The 23823-nt window shown below is 44.5% G+C and overlaps 1 protein-coding gene across 1 annotated transcript; it reads left to right on the top strand.

Moving 5' to 3' along the window:
- The first annotated feature begins 22494 nt into the window (after nucleotides 1-22494).
- Nucleotides 22495-22984, top strand: LOC129036902 (small ubiquitin-related modifier 2-like). Its single transcript, XM_054488596.2, has one exon. It carries the CDS (start codon nucleotides 22569-22571, stop codon nucleotides 22854-22856), a length of 288 nt encoding a protein of 95 aa, XP_054344571.1. The 5' UTR covers nucleotides 22495-22568; the 3' UTR covers nucleotides 22857-22984.
- The last annotated feature ends 839 nt before the right edge of the window (nucleotides 22985-23823 follow it).

Raw genomic sequence — 23823 nt, forward strand, 5'->3', positions numbered from 1 at the left:
CACCTCCTGGGTTCAAGCAATTCTCCTGCCTCAGCCTCCCAAGTAGCTGGGATTACAGGTGTGTGCCACCACACCTGGCTAATTTTTTTGTATTATTAGTAGAGACAGGGTTTTACCAAGTTGGCCAGGCTGGTCTTGAACTCCTAACCTTAGGTGACCCACCCACCTCGGCCTCCAAAAGTGCTGGGATTACAGGCGTGAGCCACCGTGCCCGGCCCCAATGGTGTTTTCGTTGTTGCTGTTGTTGTTGTTTTGTTGTTTTTGAGTCAAGGTCTCACTCTGTCACCCAGGCTGGAGTGCAGTGGCCCGATCTTGGCTCACCGCAACCTCTGCCTCTCAATTTCAAAGGACCCTCCCACCTCAGCCTCTCAAGTAGCTGGGACAACAGGTGTACACCACCACACCTGGCTAATTTTTGTATTTTTTGTAGAGACAGAGTTTCCTCATGTTGCCCAGTCTGGTCTCAAACTCCTGAGCTCAAGCAATCCACTCTCCTCAGCCTCCCAAAGTGCTGGGATTACAAGCATGAGCCACTGCACCTGACCAGATGGCGTTTTTTGCAGGAATAGAAAATCCCAAAATTCATATGGAATCTCAAGGGATGCAAAATAGCCAAGATGAAATGAACAAAAGACAAAGTTAGAGGTCTCGCATTTCCTGATTTCAAAACTTGTTACAAACCTACAGTAATCAAAACAGTGTGGTACTGGCATAAAGATAGACATATAGACCAATGGAATAAGATAGAATAGACAGAAATGAGTCCTCTCATATATGGTCACACTTCAACAGGGCCACCAAGACTATTTAATGGGGAAAAACACAGTCTTTTCAACAAATGGTGATGGGAAAACTGAGTATCCACATGTAAAGTAATAAAGTTAGATCCTTACCTTACATCATAAACAAAATTAACTAAAAATGGATCAAAGACATAAATGTAAGACATAAAAGTGTAAAACTAATAGAAGAAAATATAGGAAGAAAACCTCATGACATTGTGTTTGGCAACGATTTCTTGGCTATGAAACCAAAAGCAAAGGACAACAAAAGTGAAACTAGACAAATAGGACTACATCAAAATTTAAAACTTCAGTTCATCAAAGGACACATCAACAGAGTAAAAAGACAGCCTATGAAATGGGAGAAGATATTTGCAAATCATATATCTGATAAGGGGTTAATATCCAAAATATATTAAAAAAACCCTAAATTCAACAATAAAAAAACAAACAATCCAATTTAAAAATGGGCAAAGCCAGGCATGGCGGCTCACATCTGTAATTCCAGCACATTGGGAGGTCAAGGCAGGCAGATCACTTGTGCCCAGAAGTTTGAGAACAGCCTGGGCAACATAGGGAGACCTCATCTTTGATTTAAAAAAAAATTGTTAATTAGCCAGGTCTGGTGGCACACACCTGCAGTCTCAGCTACTGTGGGGGCTGAGGTGGGAGGATAACTTCAGCCCAGGAAGTCCAGTCTGGAGTGACCTATAATCACATCACTGCACTCCAGCCTGAGCAACAGAGCAGGACGCTATCTCAAAATGAATAAGTAAAATAAAATAAGATGCAAATGGGCAAAGGACTTGAATAGCCATTTTTCTAAAGAAGATATACAAATGGTCAGTAAGCACATGAAAACATACTCAGCATCACTAACCATGAAGGAAATGCACATCAAAACCACAATGAGATACCACCTCATACCCATTAATATGGCTACTATCAAAAAAAAAAAAAACACACACACACAGAAAATAACAAAAGTTGGTGAGGATGTGGAGAAATTGGAACCCTTGTACACTGTTGGTAAAAATGTAAAATGGAGAAACCACTGTGGAAAACGGTGTAGCAGTTCTCAGAAAGCAAAATAATAGAATTACTGTATGATCTGGCAATTCTACTTCTACATATATATCCCAAAAAAACTAAAAGGAGTGTCTTGAAGAGATATGTGTACACCCATGTTTGCAGCGGCACTAGTCACAACAGCCAAAAGGTGGAAGCAACCCAAGTGTTGAAAAGATGAAAGGAATAAACAGAATGTGACATATACACACAATGGAATATTAGCCTTAAGAAGGAAGGTAATTCTGATACATGCTACAACACGGATGAACCTTGAAGACATTATCTTCAGTGAAATAAGCCCTTCACAAAAAGATGAATACTATATGACTGCATGTATATGAGGCACCTGGAGTAGTCAAATTCAGGGAGACAGAGAGTAGAAGGGTAGTTGCCCGGGAAGGGGGGCAGGTGGGAATGGGGAGCTGTTGTTTAGTGAGGACAGAGTTTTAGTTTTACAAGATGAAAAGAGTTCTGGAGATCAGTTGCAAAACATGAATATACTTAACACTCTAAAGTATACCTTTAACAATGGTTAAGATAGGCATTTTTGTTGTGCGTATTTTACTACAATTGAAGATTTAAACTACTTGTTTTTGAGACAGGGTCTTGTTCTGTCACCCAGGCTGAAGTACAGCGGCATGATCATAGCTTACTGCAGCCTCGACCTTCCAGGCTCAAGCGATCCTCCTGCCTCAGCCTCCCAAGTAGCTGGGACCACAGACATGCACACTGTGCCCTGATAATTTTTAATTTTTTTTTTAGAGATGGGGTCTTGCTATGTTGCCCAGGATTACCTCAAACTCCTGGGCTCAAGTAATCCTCCTGCCTTGGCCTCCGAAAATACTGGCATGACAGGCATGAGCCACTGTGTCCAGCCTAAACAATTTTTAATATAAAAAAAAGACAACATAAGAATAAGAAATTCACAGAAAACAACAACAACAAAACCCAAAAGACACAAGATGTTATTTCTGAGACATAAATTATAAAAGACTGAGGCTTCAGTCTTACTCTGGCTTGATCGCACAGAGGAAGCCAGCCACCACACTGGAGGGGCCCAGGTGGCAGGGAACAACTGAGGGAGGCCTCCAGCCAACAGTCCTTAGGGAACCAAACCTGCCAGCAGCCACATGAGTGAGTCCGCAACCTTAATCCCAGCCTGGGAGGAACCCTGAAGCAGGACAAGGCTAAACTGCAGAGGGATTCCTGACCCACAGAAACTGTGAGATGACTGATACTGTCATTTTAAGTTACTAAGTTTTGGGGTAATTTGTTACACAGCAATAGATAAGTCGAGGACACCAAGGCTGAAAGAAAATAAGCATGTAGGCCGGGTGCAGTGGCTCATGCCTGTAATCCCAGCACTTTGGGAGGCTGAGGCGGGCAGATCACTTTGGGAGGCTGAGGTCAGGAGTTTGAGACCATCCTGGCCAACATGGCAAAACCCCATCTCTACTAAAAAAAAAAAAAAAAAAAAAAAAAAAAAATTAGCTGGGTGTGGTGGCATGCACCTGTAATCCCAGCTACTTGTGAGGCTGAGGCAGGAGAATTGCTTGAACCCGGGAGGTGGAGGCTTCAGTGAGCTGAGATTGTGCCACTGCACTCTAGCCTGGTGACAGAGTGAGACTCTATCGGAAAGAAAGACAGACAGACAGAAAGAAAGAAAGAAAAGAAAAGAAAGAAAGAGAAAGGAAAGGAAAGGAAGGAGAGAAAGGAAAGGAAAGGAAGGAAAGAAAGGAAAGAAAAGAAAGAAAAGAGAAGAAAAGAAAAGAAAAGAAAAAAGAAAAAGAAGCATGTGACAAGCGGGAGGCATCTGAAGCCTGTCTGGCCCCAAAATGCCCCCCTACACCGCTCATGTCCTTCCCCCAGAAGCATCTTCCCTGGTGGGGTAAAAGAGCTGACGGAGATCACACCGCATTCCAACCTGTTCCACACGAGTGGCTCTGCCAGCGAGGACACACGGTTCCTTGATGTTCAGCTTTTTTGCACATCAAAATACCAACAACAATAACTCCTCACATTTATTGACAGTGAGGAGTTATTAGTGAGGAGTTATTAGTGAGTTGTTATTGCTCTTGGGGGAAGGACATGAGCGGAGTAGGAAGGGGACTTTGGAGCCTGACGGGCTTCAGACGCCTCCCTCTTGCTAAATGCTGATGCCCTTTCAGCCTTGGTGTCCTCTACTTAGTTATCTATTGCTGTGTAACAAATTACCCCAAAACTTAGGAGCTTAAAACGACACCTAAGAAAATCCTGCTACTCAGAAGCTTAGCCTTAAATATCTCTGTTTCAAAATAAAAGTGAAGGCTGCCTGCTAAGGACAAATAAAGACGAGGATGCTGCCGGTCATCAGCACATTGGCCAAACCTGTTCCCGGCAGCTCTAAGCAGTATTGGCAAAAGACACCTGATCACATCATCTGTGGGCTTGGAACACTGACTGTGGTAATGTTGATCATAACCACCCTGTTCCATGCACCTCAAGTGTACCAGGTTTTGTGTCTAGCTGTTGTGTGATTTGACCACTGTGGTGTCAGAGGCAATGCAGTCTCATGGTTACAAATGTGGGCTCTAGAGTAGAAGACTCCAGCCACAACCCAGGCGTTGACACTCCCAGCTGTGTGACTTTGGCAGCTGTTTTGTCCCTTCTTTGTTTCCTCACCTGCAAAATGGGATTACAATAATTACCATCTCATAAGGTCATTATGAGGATTAAATGGGGTGAAGCACATAAATCACACAGAACCATGTGCAAACAGTCAATAAATGTGAGGAGTTATTACGATTGTTGCTATCATCATTACTGCCTTTGTTATCTTCTATAATTTGCACAATAATGGAAGCTAAGATTCGGGAACTGGGTTTTCTGTGTTCCAGATGAGGAAATGGAGGCTCAGAGGGGCCTCCATTTCCAAGATCACACAGCCTCAAGGATGACCCCGGATCCACTCTGGGTGTGTCTGTCTCCAAGGTCAGTGTGATATTTCCAATATCCCAGGCTCAGATGCTCACACGTACCATTTCTGTTCTCACTCACTGGGACCCTGGTCCTCCTTGTTTTAAGATATCACTTGATGTATGTTGACTCTGGAGGTCTGCTGCCTGATGGCTTACGAAGAAGCCAACATGGGGACAAATAAATAAATAAAGGGCTTTGGGAAACCTGTGTGGTGGGAGGAGGAGGGAGGCTTTGCGTGATACAGGAACAGTTATTTTACAAATGCCTTGCCTTTAAATAAAGTTTCTATGTATGGATTTGTGAACCTTCATAATAACCCAGGGAAATGTAAATTATTATGCCTTTTTTAGGTCAAGTTTCCTCATTTGAATTAATGAATGAATTTTCCAAGGCACAGAGAACTCCTTCCCCAGAGTCTCACTATTTTGACCTAACAAAACTTGTGCTTGAACCCTGCTCAACTGACTCCAAGCCCAGGGCTCTTTCGTTCATACTACAGCTGGAGTTCATCATTACAGTGGCTAAATGTATTGAATTTCCATCACCTGCATGTTTCATAGGCATTATCACATCCAATCCTTATAACCACCCAGTCAGGTCATTATTGTATTAGACTGGTGCGAAAGTAATTGAGGTTTTTGCTGCTTAAAAGTGATGGCAAAAACCACACTTACTTTTGCACCAACCTACTAATTATTCCCCCATTTTACAGATGGGAGAACAGACTGCAAGAGGGGACAGGACTGGCTCAAGGTCATGCCGCTGAAAAGTGATAAATAGAAGATTGAAGCTCACAGTTATCTGGCTCCAAATGTATTTCTCCCTACACAACACCCAGGGGAAGACATCTGGTGAAGTGGAGGTTCCTTCCTTGTAGTCTTCTGTCCTGTTACTCAGACTCTACATCTGGAAGCATCTCTACTTAGGGGCCTTCCAGAAGCCAGCAAAGCTACTTGCCAGGGCGAAAGTCCCTTGGCTCTGCCCATCACAAGCTGGTGAGAGTAAACACATATGCACTCTGACTTTGGACGGCTTTTCTTTCTTCTTTGCCTTCGATCATCCTTATCTGAAACGATTTACTTGTTTGTCTGTTGTCTGCACCTCCTCCACCAAACCCCTGCAAATGAAAGTTCCATGTGAACAGAAACTACGTTCTGTTCATTCCTGTATCTCCAATATCCAAAGCAAGCCCTGACATTCAGGTGTTCAATACATTTTTCCTGAATGAGTGAATGAATGAAAGATGAATTTACATGAAATTCCATGCAAGAGGGAAAATTTTCAATACAGAAAGAATGTATTCTGGCTTTATCTGTGGTATGGATTGTCTCAGCACTGCCAGTTCCTCTGGCTGGATGGGCTAGCTCCGCTCCTGTCATCTGTCTCTCTGCTTAACTTGGCAGAGTCCTTAGACACAGAGATTTGTCGAGTGATCAGGGCCTCCCACAAACAACGCACAGAGACCCCTCTAGTGAAGTGTGGTTTTATCACAGTGGGCAGTTTCCACCTTCATTTGCCTCCTGTAAATTGGAGTCTTTGCATTTCTTTCTGCAGCCTTTGGGGCGAGGCTGTATCTAGCCCGTGTGACTCGGGGCTGGAATTTGTTTCACCTACCTAGGACTTTAGGGCTGAAAAGCCCTTGGAGGTTATCTAATCACAACGTATCACTTTGCAAATAGGTAAACCGAGCTCACAGAAAGGAAAGCTGAACTCACAGAAAGGAAGAGACTTGCCCAAGGTCACTGTTAGAGGTTGAATTGTGTCCTTTCCAAAATTCATACTTTGGAGTCCTAACCCCTAGTATCTCAAAATGTGGCTTTATTTGGAGACAAAGTCTTCATAGAGGTAATCAAGTTAAACGGAGGACATTAGGGTGGGCTCTAATCTAGTATGACTCATGTCCATGAAAAGAGAAAATGTGGACACAGACATGCACACAAGGAGAACACTGTGTAGATGAACACAGAGATCAGGTGATGCTTCTACAATCCAAGGAACAGCAAAGATTGACCCAAGCTACCGGAAGTTTTGGGAGAGAGCTAGGGGACCTGTCACAGCCCGCAGAAGGAACCACCCCTGCAGATACCTTGCTCTCTGACTACTGCCCTCTAGAACTGTGAGACGATAAATGTCGGTGAAGTTGCCCAGCTGGTGTTACTTTCTATAAGGACACCAGTCAAATGGGATTGGGGCCCAACCTAATGTCCTCAGTTTAGCCTGATGACTTCTGCAAAGACTCTGTCTCCAAATAAGGTCACATTTCAAGGGACTGGACATTAGGACTTCAATATATGAATTTAGCAGGGGGACACAATTCAACCCTTAACAGTCACTCAGCAAACTGTGAAAATGGAGAAGGCAAGGGCCCACCGTAAACCTGGCTTCCATGAAGATGCTTCCCTGACCTGTACTCCATACCCTCCCCGAGAGAAGGAGGGCTCTGTGGGCCTGCAGTTCATCTCTTTCCACTTGTTTTAAGATGTGACATCGTGACTCCTTGGTCTTTTCTCATTTCCTCTCTGTCTTGGATAGAGAGGCCTGGCACACAGATCTCAGGGCCATCGCCCCACACCCCACCTCTTGCCCCTGCCTCCCACCGCAGGTTCTTGGCAGGACATGGGAAGTCCCAACAACTCCCCAGCTCTCTTCAAAGCATTTTTCTCCTACCTTTGATTTTTATTGGTTTGTGTCTTAAATGTTTTGTCTGTAATTACACAGTTTGCTGCATGTCTTGTTTCATAATGACTAACATGAAGTTCATATACAAGCAAAGGGAAGCACATAACTAAATGAACATTTAATAATTAGTATTCACTAAGGCAATTATTTTAATAAATTATGCTTAGTTGAGTATAACCATTTTGTCCTGATTTAAAAACAAAACAACAACAAAAAAACACCTGCCTAGTCTAACATTGCAGCAAGGGAAGAGAAGTAGGTGAATGAGAGGAACCAAAAGCTAGACAGAAACAAGAAGGGATTGCAGAGAGCGGAACAGAGGCACATGAATGTCTAAAGCAGTTTAGAAAATCTAGTCTACCCATTCATTACGTATCAAGAATGAAAGCAAACATTTATAAAGTGCTCACTAAATGCCAAGTTATTTGCCCATCTTACCTTATTTAGTCCTCATACCAAAGCAATGAGGCAGAGTCTTTTATTCTTATTGCCATTTTAGAGATGAGGAAGCTGAGGTCTGCCCAAGCTCACACACCTGGTAAGTAATGGAACCAGATGTTGAACCTAGGCAGCCTTATCCAGAACCTGTCCTTGCAACCTCTGGACTCAAGACCTTTACATTTCAGGTGTTAGAAAATGGGAGCGAACCATCTCCCTTGGAAGGCTGAAAGATGGGTAGATGATTTTGTACTCTGCTGTCACTGTCTTGAAATCCTTTAATCATTTTTTTCTTTTCTTTTCTTTTTTTTTTTTTTCGAGATGGCGTCTCGCTCTGTCATCCAGGTTGGAGTGCAATGGCGCAATCTTGGCTCACTGCAACCTCTGCCTCCCAGGTTCAAGCGATTCTCCTGCCTCCACCTCCTGAGTAGCTGGGATTACAGGCACCTGCCACCACACCCAGGTAATTTTTGTATTTTTAGTAGAGACAGGGTTTCATCATGTTGGCCAGGCTGGTCTTGAACTCCTGACCTCAAGTGATCCGCCTGCCTCAGCCTCCCAAAATGCTGGTATTACAGTCGTGAGCGACCGCACCCGGCTTAAATTCTTAACCCATTTCTAACAACAACCTCCACATTTGCATTTTGCACTGGGCCTTGCAAAATAGATAGTCAGTACTAAGTACACGTTTTGCTGTTGTAACAAAGAGATCTAGAAATACGGTGACTTAAACAAGAGTGAAGTTTTTTTTCTCTCTTACCTAACAGCCCAGAAGTAGGCAGTTCGGATAGTAAGATATCGTTTCTATCTTCAGCAGCAGCTTCTACATTTGGGTCCAAGAGGACTGTCCCATTCTCACCACCTCCTAGTCAGTGGCGGGGAAAGAAGGCAGGGAAAGAAGCATATACCTTTAAGATCAGGGCCTGGAAGTGGTACCTGTCACTTCTACTCTACCCCATTGAGCAAAACAAGATCACGTAGCCACACGTATCCCCCAAGAGAGTTCAGAAATGTACCCTTTGGCTGGGCAGTTCTGTGCTGAGATGAAACTCTTTGATAACCAGCACTTTGGTACACTACCAAATCCTCCTCAGTTCTGACATTCTCAGGCTGATGCTCTTATATCAACCAGCTGTCCCCGTCTCTCCAGTTTCTAGAAAGCCAAGATGCATTCATGGAGCTCATAAGAATTGAGAGGTTATATGTCCACAACGCCCCTAGAATTGTGTGCAAAATTGTTTGCACATTTGCGTGTCCTTATGAGAGGGTTTTTGGGATTCTCATTGGGCTACGTGCCTTCCTCCTTCTCCTCACCCTCAGCCCCTGCAAAAATATAACAGCCCCTGAAGTAAAGCCCTCTGTGTTGAAATGTGTTTCAGGCAAATATTGAAGCTAAATCAGAAAGGGGCTGTTGGCTGGATATAGGACTAACTATAGCGGGGTTGGCAAACTACAGCATGTCATTGTTTTTTATAAATAGAGTTTTACGAGAACATAGCCACTTCCATCCATGGGTGCATTGCTCTGTGGCTGTGTTCATGCTACAGCAGAAGAGGTGAGTAGTGGCAGCAACAGAGACCTGCAAAGCCTGAAATATTTACTATCTGGCTCTTTACAGAAAACGTTTGCCCACTCCTGCACTAGACATAGCTAGACAGATGAGAGTTCATGGCTTCCCTCTGAAAACCCCAGGGAATCTCCCCTCTGAATCAGACAACTGGAAGATCTCTGCATGTGTTCAGAGTTGAAGTCCAGCGGGAATTTAAAACTCCCCCAAAATGATGATAATGTTGGGAACGGCAGCTAACAGTTTCATATAATACTCTCCCATCCACCTAAACATGGCAAGAGGTATATCAGGAGCATCTTGTGTCATAGGAATCTGTCCGAGCTGGATTTGAGTCCCACCTCAATTCCTGCCTAGCCTGCAAGTATTCTTTGTTTTGAGCCTCTGTTGCTTGGTTTTTAAAATGTAGCGCCTAAGTCAGACCTGGCAGGTTAAAACGTGTAATATGTAGCACAGAGGGGCAGGCACAATCAATGTGGGCACCTGAGGGGGAACCCTTGAAGGTCACCCTGAAGGTTGGCTGAAGGTGAACATATAAGGTCTGAGTCCCCAACTGAGGCTTCTGCAGTTTTCTTCTTGCGCCTGATTTTTGCCCAGTGGCTTACATCAAGAGAGCTGGATCTCACCCCAGCTCTGCCACCAACTCACTCTGTAGCCTTAGACAGGGTCTTAGCCACCCACCCCCGTCCTGGGCCTGTTTTCTCCTTGGTGTCATGAAGGGTTGATTCGCTAGTTTCTAACACTGTAATATTGTTTGATTCCCACCGTGTGATCACAGTGGCTGTTTTTTTTTCTGAACTCTCTCCAGGTTTTTCTCGTTCCTCAGAAAGAATACCTCCTGGTGCCTGGAAAAGGGCCTGGCCATATTTAAAGGGCATATGACTCCACGGGTCCCCAGGGCTCTGTTCCTGTCCACGATCACAGCAGTGGAGCCAGCGATCTGACTCACAGGGCTGCGCTGCCCAGACATCAAGGGATTTCAAATTAGAGGATAAGACGCGGGTGCGGTTTAATAGGATGAAAGAATAATGTGGCCTTGTTAGTAATACAGTAAAACTAAGCTTTCCTAATGCTTAGGGTGCACTGGCTAATTGGAAATTCTAAGTATCTGAGAGCTAAGAGTAGTGGCCAGGAACACATACATTCTGTCAGGCTGTTCTAGAGTCATTTCTCTTTCTAGCACTAACTAGCTGTAGGATGTTGGTCTTCACTGAACCTGTTTTCTCAAAAGTAAAAAAGAGTAACAATACCTAACTAATAGTGGCAGTACAAGAATTAAATTTAAAAGAATTACATGTTGCAAGAACAGAGTAACAAACAGCTCCCAAACTTTCTCTGTTCAGTGCCCCGAGCATTTCAGCATTTGATGGTGCCCCTAGGCAAAAAGAAATATCTAAAAGTTCTATTCACTAAGCAATTAGCTCCAAAGGAGTTAATAAGTATCCATATCCTAACAATTTAGTAACAATTTGAAAAAAAAAGTAGCACACATAAATAGAAAGAACAATAATATGTTTGTTTCATTCTTCAATAGCCATGATTACTTAAGAACAAAGTAAGTGACATGTGTGCTTGCTGGGTACCCTACAACTTCTCAAGCCTTGGGAAGCAGAGACACCGCCATCCTCATTTTCAATTCCACATTGATTTTCCTGCTGTACTTGGATTTTATTACAGCAACTGCAGAAAACCAAAGCTATGATGTCATCAAAAACAATGCAGCACAATCTAACACTAAAACTGGGAGCTACCTCGGGCTAGTAGTGCACAGAGTGCTATAGACATCAAGGATCAGGCCGGGTGCGGTGGCTCACGGCTGTAATCCCAGAACTCTGGGAGGCCCAGGCAGATCACCTGAGGTCAGGAGTTGGAGACCAGCCCGGCCAACATGGTGAAACCCCATCTCTTCTAAAAATACAGAAATTAGTCTGGTGTGGTGGCAGGCACCTATAATCCCAGCTACTTGGGAGACTGAGGCAGGAGAATCGCTTGAACCCGGGAGGCAGAGGTTGCAGTGAGCCGAGATCACGCCACTGCACTCCAGCCCGGGTGACAGCATGAGACTCCATCTCAAAAAAAAAAAAAAAAATTGAAGGATCACTGTGTTTTTCCTCGAAATTTAAAATAGCCTGGAACACCCTTTGAGTTCGCTGCAGCAACCTGGGAGGCTTGGCTCACAGTTAAGGACCTTTGGGAGTAGCACTGGGAAATGTTTGCTCTTCCTCAATTCTACTCTTCTCCTTCATCTCTCTTTTCCTCCCTCCTTTCACCTCGATTCCACTCCTTACCCCCTTTCCTCCAGCTTGCTCTCCTTCGCTTCTAATAACTACCAGCTCCTAGAGGCTACATCAGATTCGTCCTGTGTCTCCAGCACCCAACACATGCTGAAGCAGAAGGTAGGTTTTCTAACTGTCAAAAGGAAATGAAGTGAATGAAAATATTGTTTGTCTCCTCCCTTAGTGACCATTATTCTCAATGTATCACTCTTTTCCCTGGACCAAGTCAATACCTTCCAGAGAACACTGAACTGAATCAGGCACATGTCTAAGTCATTACCTGACCATTTGACTTGCAAAATTTGACACCAGCATTCCCAATCGTGAGCTCATTTTCTTATTAATTTCTCCTTCCTTGACTACAGGAATAATTCCATGTGACAATTACATTAGAACTAGCTGTGCTTCAATTAATAGAAGTTTCAAATACAGCAGTGTTTCTCCCAGTGGGGTCCTCAGACCAACCTGCTTTCTATTTTCCTGGTGTTTGTCCACAGGCACCAGCTCGGAGCAGCTGACTTTCTTCTTTACGTTTCTTTACATTACCATTTTTCCAGGGCATTCTTGTGCGCACTACCTTTGACATCCACTGACATTTAATTTGGAGAATTAATATTGAGCATCTGTTGTACAACAGAGCGATACCATTCAACCTCAGGCTCAACACAGGCCCGAAGGACCCAATATTTTCAGAAGACAATGTTTTTAGGACGATGCTCGCTGAAGGTGGAATCTTGCTGCTTAAATCCTCTGGGTGTCGGTGGCCTTCCACAAAAGGTCTTAATCCAGGGAACTTTCTAGAGAGACCTACTGCCATCATCCAAATATCCAGGATCTCCCAAGTCTGGGTGCAGGCTTTTACTAAGCTGGGCTCTATTTCTGAGTCTGCAGCCACTTCCTCTCTCTGAACCTCAGTAATGTCCTCTGCAAAATGGGCATAAGCGCTTGCATATGTCTATAAGCTGTCCTTCGTGACCCCTAGAACATAGGTAAGTACTTCATGCCTTTTTTTGAGACAATAGGGAACTTTTGGAACTTTCACAGAAAAGTAACTTGATTATTTATTTTGCCTTTGACTGAGAGAAAGAATTTTTTTTTTTCTTTTTGAGACAGAGTCTCCCTCTGTCACCTGGGCTGTGAGAGAAGGAAATTTTTCATAAACCCTCAAAAGAGTTGTGGAGACTTAATCCTCAGCCCAATCCTGGCATCCTTATCCCCTTTACTTATGCCAAGAGAACTGGATATTCTTTCTAACTAGCCACACCCGGGTCTCCTGAGACCACTGTACCAACCCGACTCCATCTGGGTTCGCTCTCATAGTACACTGGGCCTATTATGCAAATAGACTAATAAAAAATATGTTACCAGAGTTACACAAAACATGAAAATGATGCTTTTTTAAATATTTCAAGTTTTTGAGAAAATCATATAGATAAGGAATCTCAAAATAGTAAGTAAACTAAGCTATTGTTTGTCTAACCTACTCCCTAAACAGCTCTCAAAAGCTTTCCCTCATCTGGAGTCTCAAAATTTCCCCTTCCTTCAAGTCTCATCACTTTTCTTCAGCACGATTACTGTATCCCCTCACCCAATCTCTTCTCTTCTAGCCTCTCTGCATTCTGCCAGAATGGTGTTTCTGAAAAAGAAATTTGATCACATTACTTTCCTTAAAACCCCCTCAATCTCCCAAGGGCCTCCAAGGAGCTGTCCCAGCAGGGCAGCAAGATGTCCAGGGCCCTCCCAGCCGGCCCAGGTTGCCCTCCCGACTGCCTTACTCCTGTCTTCTTGCATTGAACACTCATGTTCCCCAGGGACTCCCTCCACACACCAGCTTGCCATGCCTGGACACAGGCTGTGCCCCCTACCGGGGATCCTCTTCCGTCGCATCCTTCTAGGGTCAGGGGTCCACGTGATCCATCTGAAAACCCGCTAGGAAAGCCTCCATGCCCTGCTCAACATTGATTGTTGACAAGGGTCACACACACTTACTGTTTCTTGGAAAGGCAACGTGGAAATATCTATCCAAATTGCAGGGCTGGGGGTGGTGACTCATGCCTGTAATCTTAGTGCTCTGGGAGGCCAGGATAGGAAGACTGCTTGAGGCCAGTAGTTCCAGGCCAGCCTGGGCACTACAGTGAGACCCCAACTCTACAAAAAAAAAAAATGTTCATGCATACATATTTCAATCCAGCCAAATCTACTTCTGGGAATTTTCTATATGTTTTTACGCACTCCTCACATAAGCACTCTAAGAAATTATTCATGGAAGCATGATTGGTTACAGCAGGAAAAACAAAACAGGAAATGACCATTCTATCAATGGAATCTGCTCATGTACAGTTAATTGTAATAATAACAATAAGGGAGATGAGTGTAGAACCATAAAAAACCATCCCCAAGTTATAAATTAAGTGAAAGCATGTAGTGTGCTGGGGGAGAAGTTTATAGAAGGGATTCTGTGCTGAGATTTGCAGGTAGAACCTAGAAGCAGTGCGGGGGCCTCCAGGAGGAAACCTGCAGGATTGGGATGAAGACTTACTTTTCACTGTCACCTATTTCAGAACTATTTCCATTTTTGCCATTTGCATGTTTTACTTATGTTAAAGCAATAATGTATAAGCAAGTTTTGATAAACCCCGTTGAAGCTTCACTCCTTCTGTAAGGCTCTCCTTAAGGCCTCAGTTGGTGAGCATTTTACCCTACGAGAACATTATCTAGGCTCTTTGCCTTCCACTTAGGGAAGGACCCCCAGGAGCAGGTTCTAAGAATGCGTCCCACCCAGCCGCGGCCCAGAGTGGGTCTCGAGACAGGTCATTTGTATGAACCGAGCCCTTGAGTTCTTACAGCGTGCAGAAAAAAGCTCTGGAAGCACATTCCCTGCCCTCGCATCACTTGCAGACTTGTTGTGGAGAAAAGACTCGGGCACATGGCCCGTTAGGATGCATTGCCAGAAGGAACACCAAGACAGGCAAGGTCCTGGGTTTTGGGAGCAGAGGCAGCGTTGCAGGTCAAGCAAAATACTTGAGATCACCCCAGCAGTGACTTGGACAAGATTCCTCGGCAAATTAGTTAGCAGTTGCCTTTAGAGGGCAATGGGATGACATAGGGCTTCTGGAGACCTTCTCAGCTCTGTAGTTCAGTGTGAAAGTAACCACAGTAATTGATGTTCCTGCACTTGTCATATGTCAGGCAGCACTAGGAATTTACACACAGATCTCGTTTAATCTGCACTACAACTCTAGTCAAGTAAATACCGTTATCATCCTCACTTTAGAGATGAGGAAACTGCTTAGACCTTATAAAATAGGCTGAGGGTCAGACATACCAAGTGACAGCACTGAGTAAGGAATACAAGGCTGTTTTGCCCCTAAGTATCTCCTTCCAACTACTGCTAACACAGAGGGACACGTAAAGATAAAAGTTGGGGCTGGGCATGGTGGCTTACATCTGTAATCCCAGCACTTTGGGAGGCCTAGGTGGGCGGATCACCTGAGGTCAGGAGTTTGAGACCAGCCTGGCCAAGACGGCGAAACCCCGTCTTACTAAAAATATAAAACTTAGCTGGGCATGGTGGTGCACGCCTGTAATCCCAGCTACTCGAGAGGCTGCGGCAGGAGAATCACTTGAACCCTGGAGATGGAGGTTGCAGTGAGCTGAGTTTGTGCCACTGCACTCCAGCCTGGGCAGCAAGAGCAAAACTCCATCTCCAAAAAAAAAAAAAAAAAAAAAAAAAAAAAACTTGGATATAGGCAAGGAAAAAAAAATAGGAATCCATCTTTTCCTACGTTCCCACCAGACAGATGAGAGAGTGACATTGTGATGGTGGCTGATCCTATGCTCCTTCCACTACTCCTTAGCCAGGACAGAAGTAAAGGGGAATGCAAAACTCATTCACGATTTGCCCTTGCACTTAGGATAATATCAAAACTTAGAACTGAAAGCAACCTAGTTCCCTGCTGCTATGTTAATACTAGGCTGGGCATTCTTTTCAGTCCTTTTTTTTTTTTTTTTTTTTTTTGAGACAGAGTCTCACTCTATCACACAGGCCGGAGTGCAGTGGCACGATTTCGGCTCACTGCAACTTCTGCCTCCCGGGTTCAAGCAATTCTCTGCCTCAGCCTCCCAAGTAGCTGGAGTTACAGGCGTCTGACACCACACCTGGCTAATTTCTGTATTTTTAGTAGAGATGGGGTTTCACCACTTTGGCCAGGCTGGTCTTGAACTCCTGACCTCATGATCCACCTGCCTTGGCCTCCCAAAGTGCTGGGATTACAGGCGTGAGTCATGGTGCCCGGCCTTCAGTCCATTCTTAAGCACTACTGAGGGTAAGTAAAGATCACCCAGCTATGTACTGTAAGAAAGATCTGCTCCTTGGAGATAAGTATTTGAACCAACTGAAAGAGCCTATTTATGTAAGAAGACAAATGACAAACCTCACTTTAAGACTCTCTCCTCGGCCGGGCGTGGTGGCTCACACCTGTAATCCCAGCACTTTGGGAGGCTGAGGTGGGTGGATCACTTGAGGTTAGGAGTTCAAGAAAGACCAGCCTGGCCAATGTGGTGAAACCCTGTCTCTACTAAAAATACAAAAATTAGCTGGGCGTAGTGGTGCATGCCTGTCATCCTAGCTACTTGGGTGCCTGAGGCAGGAGACTCACTTGAACCTGGGAGGCAGAGGTTGCAGTGAGCTGAGATTATGCCACTGCACTCCAGCTTGGGCGACAGAGCGAGACTCTCTCCTCATTGAGTCCACAGATCTGAGGCCACTATGGTATCAACTCTGCCTAATCCCAGCTAATTCTCAGCCTTGTGAAACCAGCCTTCAGTCCTCCAGCCCAAGCCTTAAAATTCTATAAACATCCTCCCCGACCTTTCCCTTTGAAGACATTACTAAAACTCTGTTAAGGGTGTGTTCTCCATTATTGCAGTGGGTCTGGTAAACCTAGCTTTGCGGGACAAATGTGCCTTTCATTTTGTTTCGCTTGGATTTTGTTTTGTTCGTTTTCTTGGTGGTCTTCTGGGGAAATTGATAGTTGGCACTTCCTCACCATGGCCTGTAATGAGTCATGAGTCTTGGTCGCCACTTATCTTCCTGACTTCTCTTTTCCTTGCTGTCTGAGTTCCAGCCCCAGAGGTCCTTGGTCAATTCTTCCATTGCACTATGCTTCCCCCCACCCCCAACCGTGCCTTTGCACATGCCATCCCTCCTGCCTGAAATGCTCCCGACTTTGTTTACCTGGTTAGTTCTTACTCTTCTTTCAAATTTCCTTCTTTACCTGGTTAGCTCTTACTCTTCTTTCAAATGTCTTATCACTTCTAGGAAGCCGTCCTTAGTGTTCATGATTAAGCCAAATCTCCCCATGATTTGCTGTTTACAGGCACGTATTTTGCCTTTATAGCACTTACCCCACTTGTAATTTTACCTTTGGTTTCTAGTGATTTGACCATTGTGTCGATTGCTCTGGAATGTAAACTCCCTGAGGGCAGGCATTGTGCTTGTTTTGCTCACCTAGTCCTTGCACTTCACCTGAAACATAGTAGGTGTTCAGCAGAGAGTTCTTGGATAGGTAAAAGCATGGATGGATGGATGGATGGGTGGATGGATGAATGGATGAGTGGATGGATAGATGGATAGATGGATGGATGGATGGGAGCAAGATTTCACTTCAAGCCAGGCACGGTGGCCCACGCCTATAATCCCAGCACTTTGAGAGGCCAAGGCCTGTAGATCAGCTGAGGTGAGGAGTTCGAGACCAGCCTGGCCAACATGGTGAAACCACGTCTCTACTAAAAATACAAAAATTAGCTGGGGGTGATGGCACGTACCTGTAATCCCAGCTACTCAGGAGGCTGAGACAGGAGAATCACTTGAACCTGGAAGGCGGAGGTTGCAGGGAGCCAAGATCGCACCACTACACCCCAGCCTGGGCAAAAGAGTGAGACTCTATCTTAAAAAAAAAAAAAAAAAAAGATTTCACTTCTACTAATGCCTCACAGTTGTGTGTTGGTGTCAGTGTGTGTGTTTTACTTGTTCGTAGCTTAGAAAGCAGAATGTGAGGGATGGGGACACCCTCAGCTGCAGGGAGAAGGCAGGAGTCTAGAGTCCTCCTATGAACTTGGCGCTGGAGCCTTTCCACGCTGAGACACTAAATGTCTCACCCAAGTCCTCTGTCCAGCCTCCCAGTGAGAGCTGAAAGGGCTCCAGCCCCACATGTTTCCTTTCAATGTCAGGCAAAGTTGGAAAATCTCCAGCTCCATCAAGGAAGATTTAAAAAAACTTTTATATTCTGTTCAATTCAGCAAATATTTACAAGCTTCTCTAAAGCACATCATTGAAACTGGATTTCCACCAAAGGAATCCACACATTGGATTATCTTGGCACAGGATATTCTAGATTAAATTTTTTTATTATTAATTTTTTTTTTTTTGAAACAGGGTCTAATTCTGTCACCCAGGCTGGAATGCAGTGGCAAAATCATAGCTCACTGCAGCCTTAGCTTAAGTGATCCTCCTGCCTCAGCCTCCTGAGTAGCTTGGACTACAGGCATGTGCTACTATGTCTGGCTAATTAAAAAAAAAACAAAAAAAATTGTAGAGACAGGGTCTCACTATGTTGCCCAGGCTGGTCTTGAACTTCTGGGCTCAAGCAATTTTCTCCCTTTGGCTTTCCAAAGCACTGGGATTATAGGTGTTAGCCACCATGAACAGTCTCTAATTTTTTTTTTTTTTTTGAAACTGAGTTTCACTCTTGTTACCCAGGCTGGAGTGCAATGGCAGGATCTCGGCTCACCACAACCTCTGCCTCCCAGGTTCAAGCAATTCTCCTGCCTCAGCCTCCCCAGTAGATGGGATTACAGGCATGCACCACCATGCCTGGCTAATTTTGTATTTTTAGTAGAGACAGGGGTTTCTGGCTATCTCGAACTCCTGACCTCAGGTGATCCTCCCGCCTCGGCCTCCCAAAGTGCTGGGATTACAGGTGTGAGCCACTGCGCCCGGCCCAGTCTCTAGATTTTTAAGATAACCTACCTCTTGAAATCTCAGATAGGGGCTGGAGAGCTTCCTCCCAGAGCATTGCCCACACACCCAGTTTTAAGGAATGCATAGACAAGTAGGCATCCCTGTTCTTGGAACTGTTAAGGCATATAAGTTACATCAGGACACCCAGCTGTCCTTTCTTATTGGCTGATGACAGATCTTATGCTCCTACATTTCAAGCTGGGAACATATCCACCATCAATTTTTTAAAAGACAGTATTAAAAAACAGAGAAGTCATTCATTTTGTTATTTACAAATTTTTCACAGTGTAACTGACAGCTAACAGCTACACAGATTTTAAAAAGCACAATTTAATGCACTATCTGTATACCTGTGAAACCCTCAATATCAAGATAACAAACATATCCCCCTGCAAAAGTTTCCTCAAGCTTGTCTGTCATCCATCTCTTCCCTTCCCCCCAACCACACATAATCACTGATCGGCTTTATACCACCATAGATTAGTTTGCATTTTTTAATGTGGTAATTTCCATTCTAACTTAGAACATCTCTCCCTCCCTTCCTTCCTTCCTTCTTTCCTTCCTTCATTCCTTCCTTCCTTCTTTCCTTCCTCTCTTCTTTCCTTCCCTTCCTTCCTTCCCTCCTTCCTTCCTTCTTTCCTTCCTTCCCTCCTGTCTTCCTTCCCTCCTTCCCTCCTTCCTTCCTTCTTTCCTTCCTTCCCTCCTTCCTGTCTTCCTTCCCTCTTTCCCTCCTTCCTTCCTTCCCTCCTTCCTTCCCTCCTTCCTTCCTTCCTTCCCTCCCTCCTTCCTTTCTTCCTTCTTTCCTTCCTTCCCGCCTTCCTTCCTTCTTTCCTTCCCTCCTTCCTTCCTTCCTTCCCTCCCTCCTTCCTTTCTTCCTTCTTTCCTTCCTTCCCGCCTTCCTTCCTTCTTTCCTTCCCTCTCTCCTTCTTTCATTCCTTCCCTCCCTCCTTTCCTTCCTTCCTTCCCTCCTTCCTTCCTTCCCTCCTTCCTTCCCTCCTTCTTTTCTTCCTTCCCTCCTTCTTTCCTTCCTTCCTTCCTTCCACTCCAGCGTGGGCAACAGAGCGAGACTCTGACTCAAAATAAAATAAAAATTTAGTAGTAACAATCTTTACATTTCATATCAAAAACTCACTAAGAATTTAGGGAAGGAAGCTTCTCCTATAAGTACTCTGGTAACTGGCAACAGCAATTTGCAAGCAATTTATGGCTCTGTATTTGCATGATGTTCACATGGGAAATAAGGTGTTGACTGTTGACATACTTCTTGGCGAAGGCTGTTTGAACAACTCATGCTTTTTTAAGAAGTTCTTAGGAGGCTTTGGACCCCAAGGATTTGTCATGACCTGCCAAATGCCAACCAGATTTGTAACTAGGCTCCTACCAAGCTTAGCTTTCAAAAATATGCATACTACGCATAAACATACTATTTCTCCAGTGTTACCCCCTAGCAAAACATCCCTTTGTGCTTCAGAGGAATAAGGAATCCTTCAGCAAAAGATCAGAACCCCAGTTGGGCAAAAACTTTTCTAACTTTGAACCTGTTAGGATAACAGCAGTGGCAAGAAGTGTCATAACAGCTGTCAGGATTTACCAAGGGCCAGGCATTATGCTAACCTCTTCCACTTGCATTGTCTTGCTAAATCCTAACAATCCTGGAAGTTAGAAATTCACACTATTCCCATTTTGCAAAAGTGGAAATGGAGGCTCTGTGGGGTTAGGTGACTTGCCTGAGGTCACTTGCTCTGAGTGGAGGAGGGAGGATTTGACGCTGGATCTATTTGCTGAGATGATAACCTCTAAAGCATCTGCCTTTGGCGGTCAGCAGGTATGCAGCAGATACTGTCACTGCCCCACCCAATACCTTTGCTGGGTGTCTGCTTCCTTTTCCTAGGGATTGCCTTGGGCTGGGGGTTGCCCTGGGCTGACCAGAGCTGCCTCAGAGTTTCACCACCCACCACCCACCCCACTGGTCTTGCACTTTCCCATGCCAGGACTGACAGCCAGTTCCCTTCCTTTGGGTGGGATAAGCCCTGGAGTGCAATTCCCACTCCAGAGTTCCTCCAGGATCAGGGCTCTCTGGAAACCACATTTTAGTTATCTTCTTCCCCTGCCCTATCCTGCTTCCACTGCTGCTTCCCAGATATTCTGGCAGAATACTTCCTCAGTAATTTATTTGCACAAGAATCCTTATTCCAGGCTCTGCTTCTAAGGAACAAACCTAAGACAAACTTATTCAGGGAAAGGCAGGTTTACCATGATGGAACAAAAGGAAGGATAGCCCTCCTGAAGGACCTCTCCCCTCTGGGGCAGTTCAGGGCCCCAGAAGCACTGTGGGTGGCATAGGGTTGGTTCACAGAGTGCAAGACAGTAGAACCATGACAGGTGTTGGGAGCAGGCACAAGGTCTCAGATCTCAGCTTTTGGAGTAAACAGAGGCTGGCACTCGGCACTCATAGCACCTGCCTCATGAGATGTGATAAGTGTGATGGAAAAGCTTTCTGGCATGGCACAGGCCTCGTACAACTCACTGACTAAATGATAGATGTAGTTGGGGATTTCAATAGAGGAAATAATGTTTCCTGCTCCTCTCCCCCAGCCCCAACCTCAGGAACTGAGCAGAGTATATAAAATCGTTACCCTAAGTGCACCAGAGAACGTGGTAGATACTGATCGACTGCTTTGCTCCTAACCTCTAAATTTGAGCTAATAGGCTTAAATCAGGGAAAGGCTGACATAATCTTTTGAATCCAAATAGCCTAGAACCTTTTGCTCTGCTGAAAAATGCAGAGGAGGTGGTGTGTTTCTGGGGTTTAACTGGAAGGTCCCAGGAGTTGGGTTTGAGATTCTTTGAGATCCTCCTTACAGAGCCTTTGTGGTCTTCAGGTTAGGATAAAGCCAGAGCGTGTTAATAGTTGCTCACCCAACCAACCCATCTCTACCGTCTCCACTAATTTCACACCACTATCAGATAGATTCCTTCCTCTCTATCCTCACCCCAGCATTCCAGTGCATTCAAGCTTGATTCAATGCCATGTCTACATCACAGCTAAAGCTTCATTCCTTAATCCTCCACGTACTCATTTAACAAACACTTACTGAATTACTGAATGTCTAGTTTTTGCCAATCACTACTCTAGACTCTGGGAAAACAGTGAGCAAGAGGTAGCCCACAGTCTAGTGAGGGAGCAATGTCCATGTTTGTGCTCCATGCTCTCCTATTTTTGCACATTCTGTTCCCTCCACCTCTCAATACTTGTTCCCTTGAAGGCTGACCCACTATATTCACCCTGTAAGTCCCTGCTCATATATCACTGTGTCCTTCTCAAAACTTCTCTGACCTTCCCCCTGCTGGGTCAGGTACCCCTTCCCTTAATTTCTAGAGTCTCTTGTTCCTTCCCTCTCAGAGCTCCTATTGCAGAACATTGCATTGGTATGTTTACAGAGGGTGAGTTCCTTGAGGACAGAGATTATGCCATTCATTCATTTAACCCTTCCTTCCTTCTTTGATGAGCCAGATAGTGTGTTAAATGCAAGGGGCTGAGCAGCAGTTAATTACAGACAAGCTCCCTGTCCCACCTTCATGACACTCTCACTCCAATGGGGGTAGACAGGAGCAAAGTAACTCATTTTAGGATTTCTACACTTTAGCACATGGAGAATAGTTCCTACATGCATAAAATGTAGAATGAAGCCTCCTGGTGCTGCTTGTGTGCTTGTTTGGTGCGGACCTGGTACCTCTGTTGTGAAGCGGCACCTGAGGAGACTCCGGTGCTCGCTATGGCCAACGAAAAGCCCAAGGAAGGAGTCAAGACTGAGAACAACGATCATATTAATTTGAAGGTGGCGGGGCAGGATGGTTCTGTGGCACAGTTTAAGATTAAGAGGCATATACCACTTAGTAAACTAATGAAAGCCTATTGTGAACGACAGGGATTGTCAATGAGGCAGATCAGATTCCGATCCGATGGGCAACCTATCAATGAAACAGACACACCTGCACAGTTGGAAATGGAGGATGGAGATACAATTGATGTGTTCCAACAGCAGACGAGAGGTGTCTACTGAAAAGGGAACCTGCTTCTTTACTCCAGAACTCTGTTCTTTAAAGACAAAGATTACATTCACAATTAGAAAACTGCAATTTGGTTCCACCACATCCTGACTACTATTGTATAGTTTTCTCTATTCTTTCATTTCCCCCTTCCCCATTCCTTTATTGTATATAAAGTAACTGGTATATGTGCACAAGCATATTGCATTTTTTTAACTAAACAGCCAATGGTATGTTTTGATTGACATCAAGTGGAGACGGGATGGGGAAAAATACTGATTCTGTGAAAATATTCCCTTCCTCCATTAGTGGCATGCTCATTCAGCTCTTATCTTTATATTCCAGTAAGTTATTTTGCTCTCACTGTTTTAACAACAACAACAACAACAAAAACATAAAAATCTTGCATACCTTGTTCAAGTGGAGAATTTTAATGTTATTCATTTATCATTGTAAAACCAAGGACAATTGTATAACTTTTTTGTACATAGCTGTTACATGTAGGGCAATCTGTCTTTAGGTAGGGATAAATTACTCTAAAACAAAAAACAATCCTAGATAGTCTTCCCTTCAAGTCAAGTGTCTTGTTTAAATAAACTTCTTGTTTAAAATGAAAATAAAAATGTAGAATGCAAAGGCCAAGAATGTCCTTTATTTCATGTTAGGGATCAGGGACTATGTTTATGTCACTACAGAATAAAATAAACGGAAATGGATATCTGACAGTGGTGTTAGCAAATCCTAGGTGCCCTAAAAGAGAGAGTGCCGCCTCTGCAGTTTGGGCTGCACAGGCCAGGGATCCTAAACTCAGTCACCAACAGAACCCAAAAGGCAATATGCACCTGTGATTCATCTAAGACCATTGTCTTACACTGCCCATTGTTGAGGCTGTGGTCAGAAGGAGAGTGGACCCCAGGCAAGACCAGGTGGCCCCTTCCCAGCACTTTCATTTGTTTCTCTGTAGGAAAGTAGACGAAGGGT

This window comes from Pongo pygmaeus, chromosome 4 (assembly GCF_028885625.2).
Source record: "Pongo pygmaeus isolate AG05252 chromosome 4, NHGRI_mPonPyg2-v2.0_pri, whole genome shotgun sequence".
NCBI lineage: Eukaryota > Metazoa > Chordata > Mammalia > Primates > Hominidae > Pongo > Pongo pygmaeus.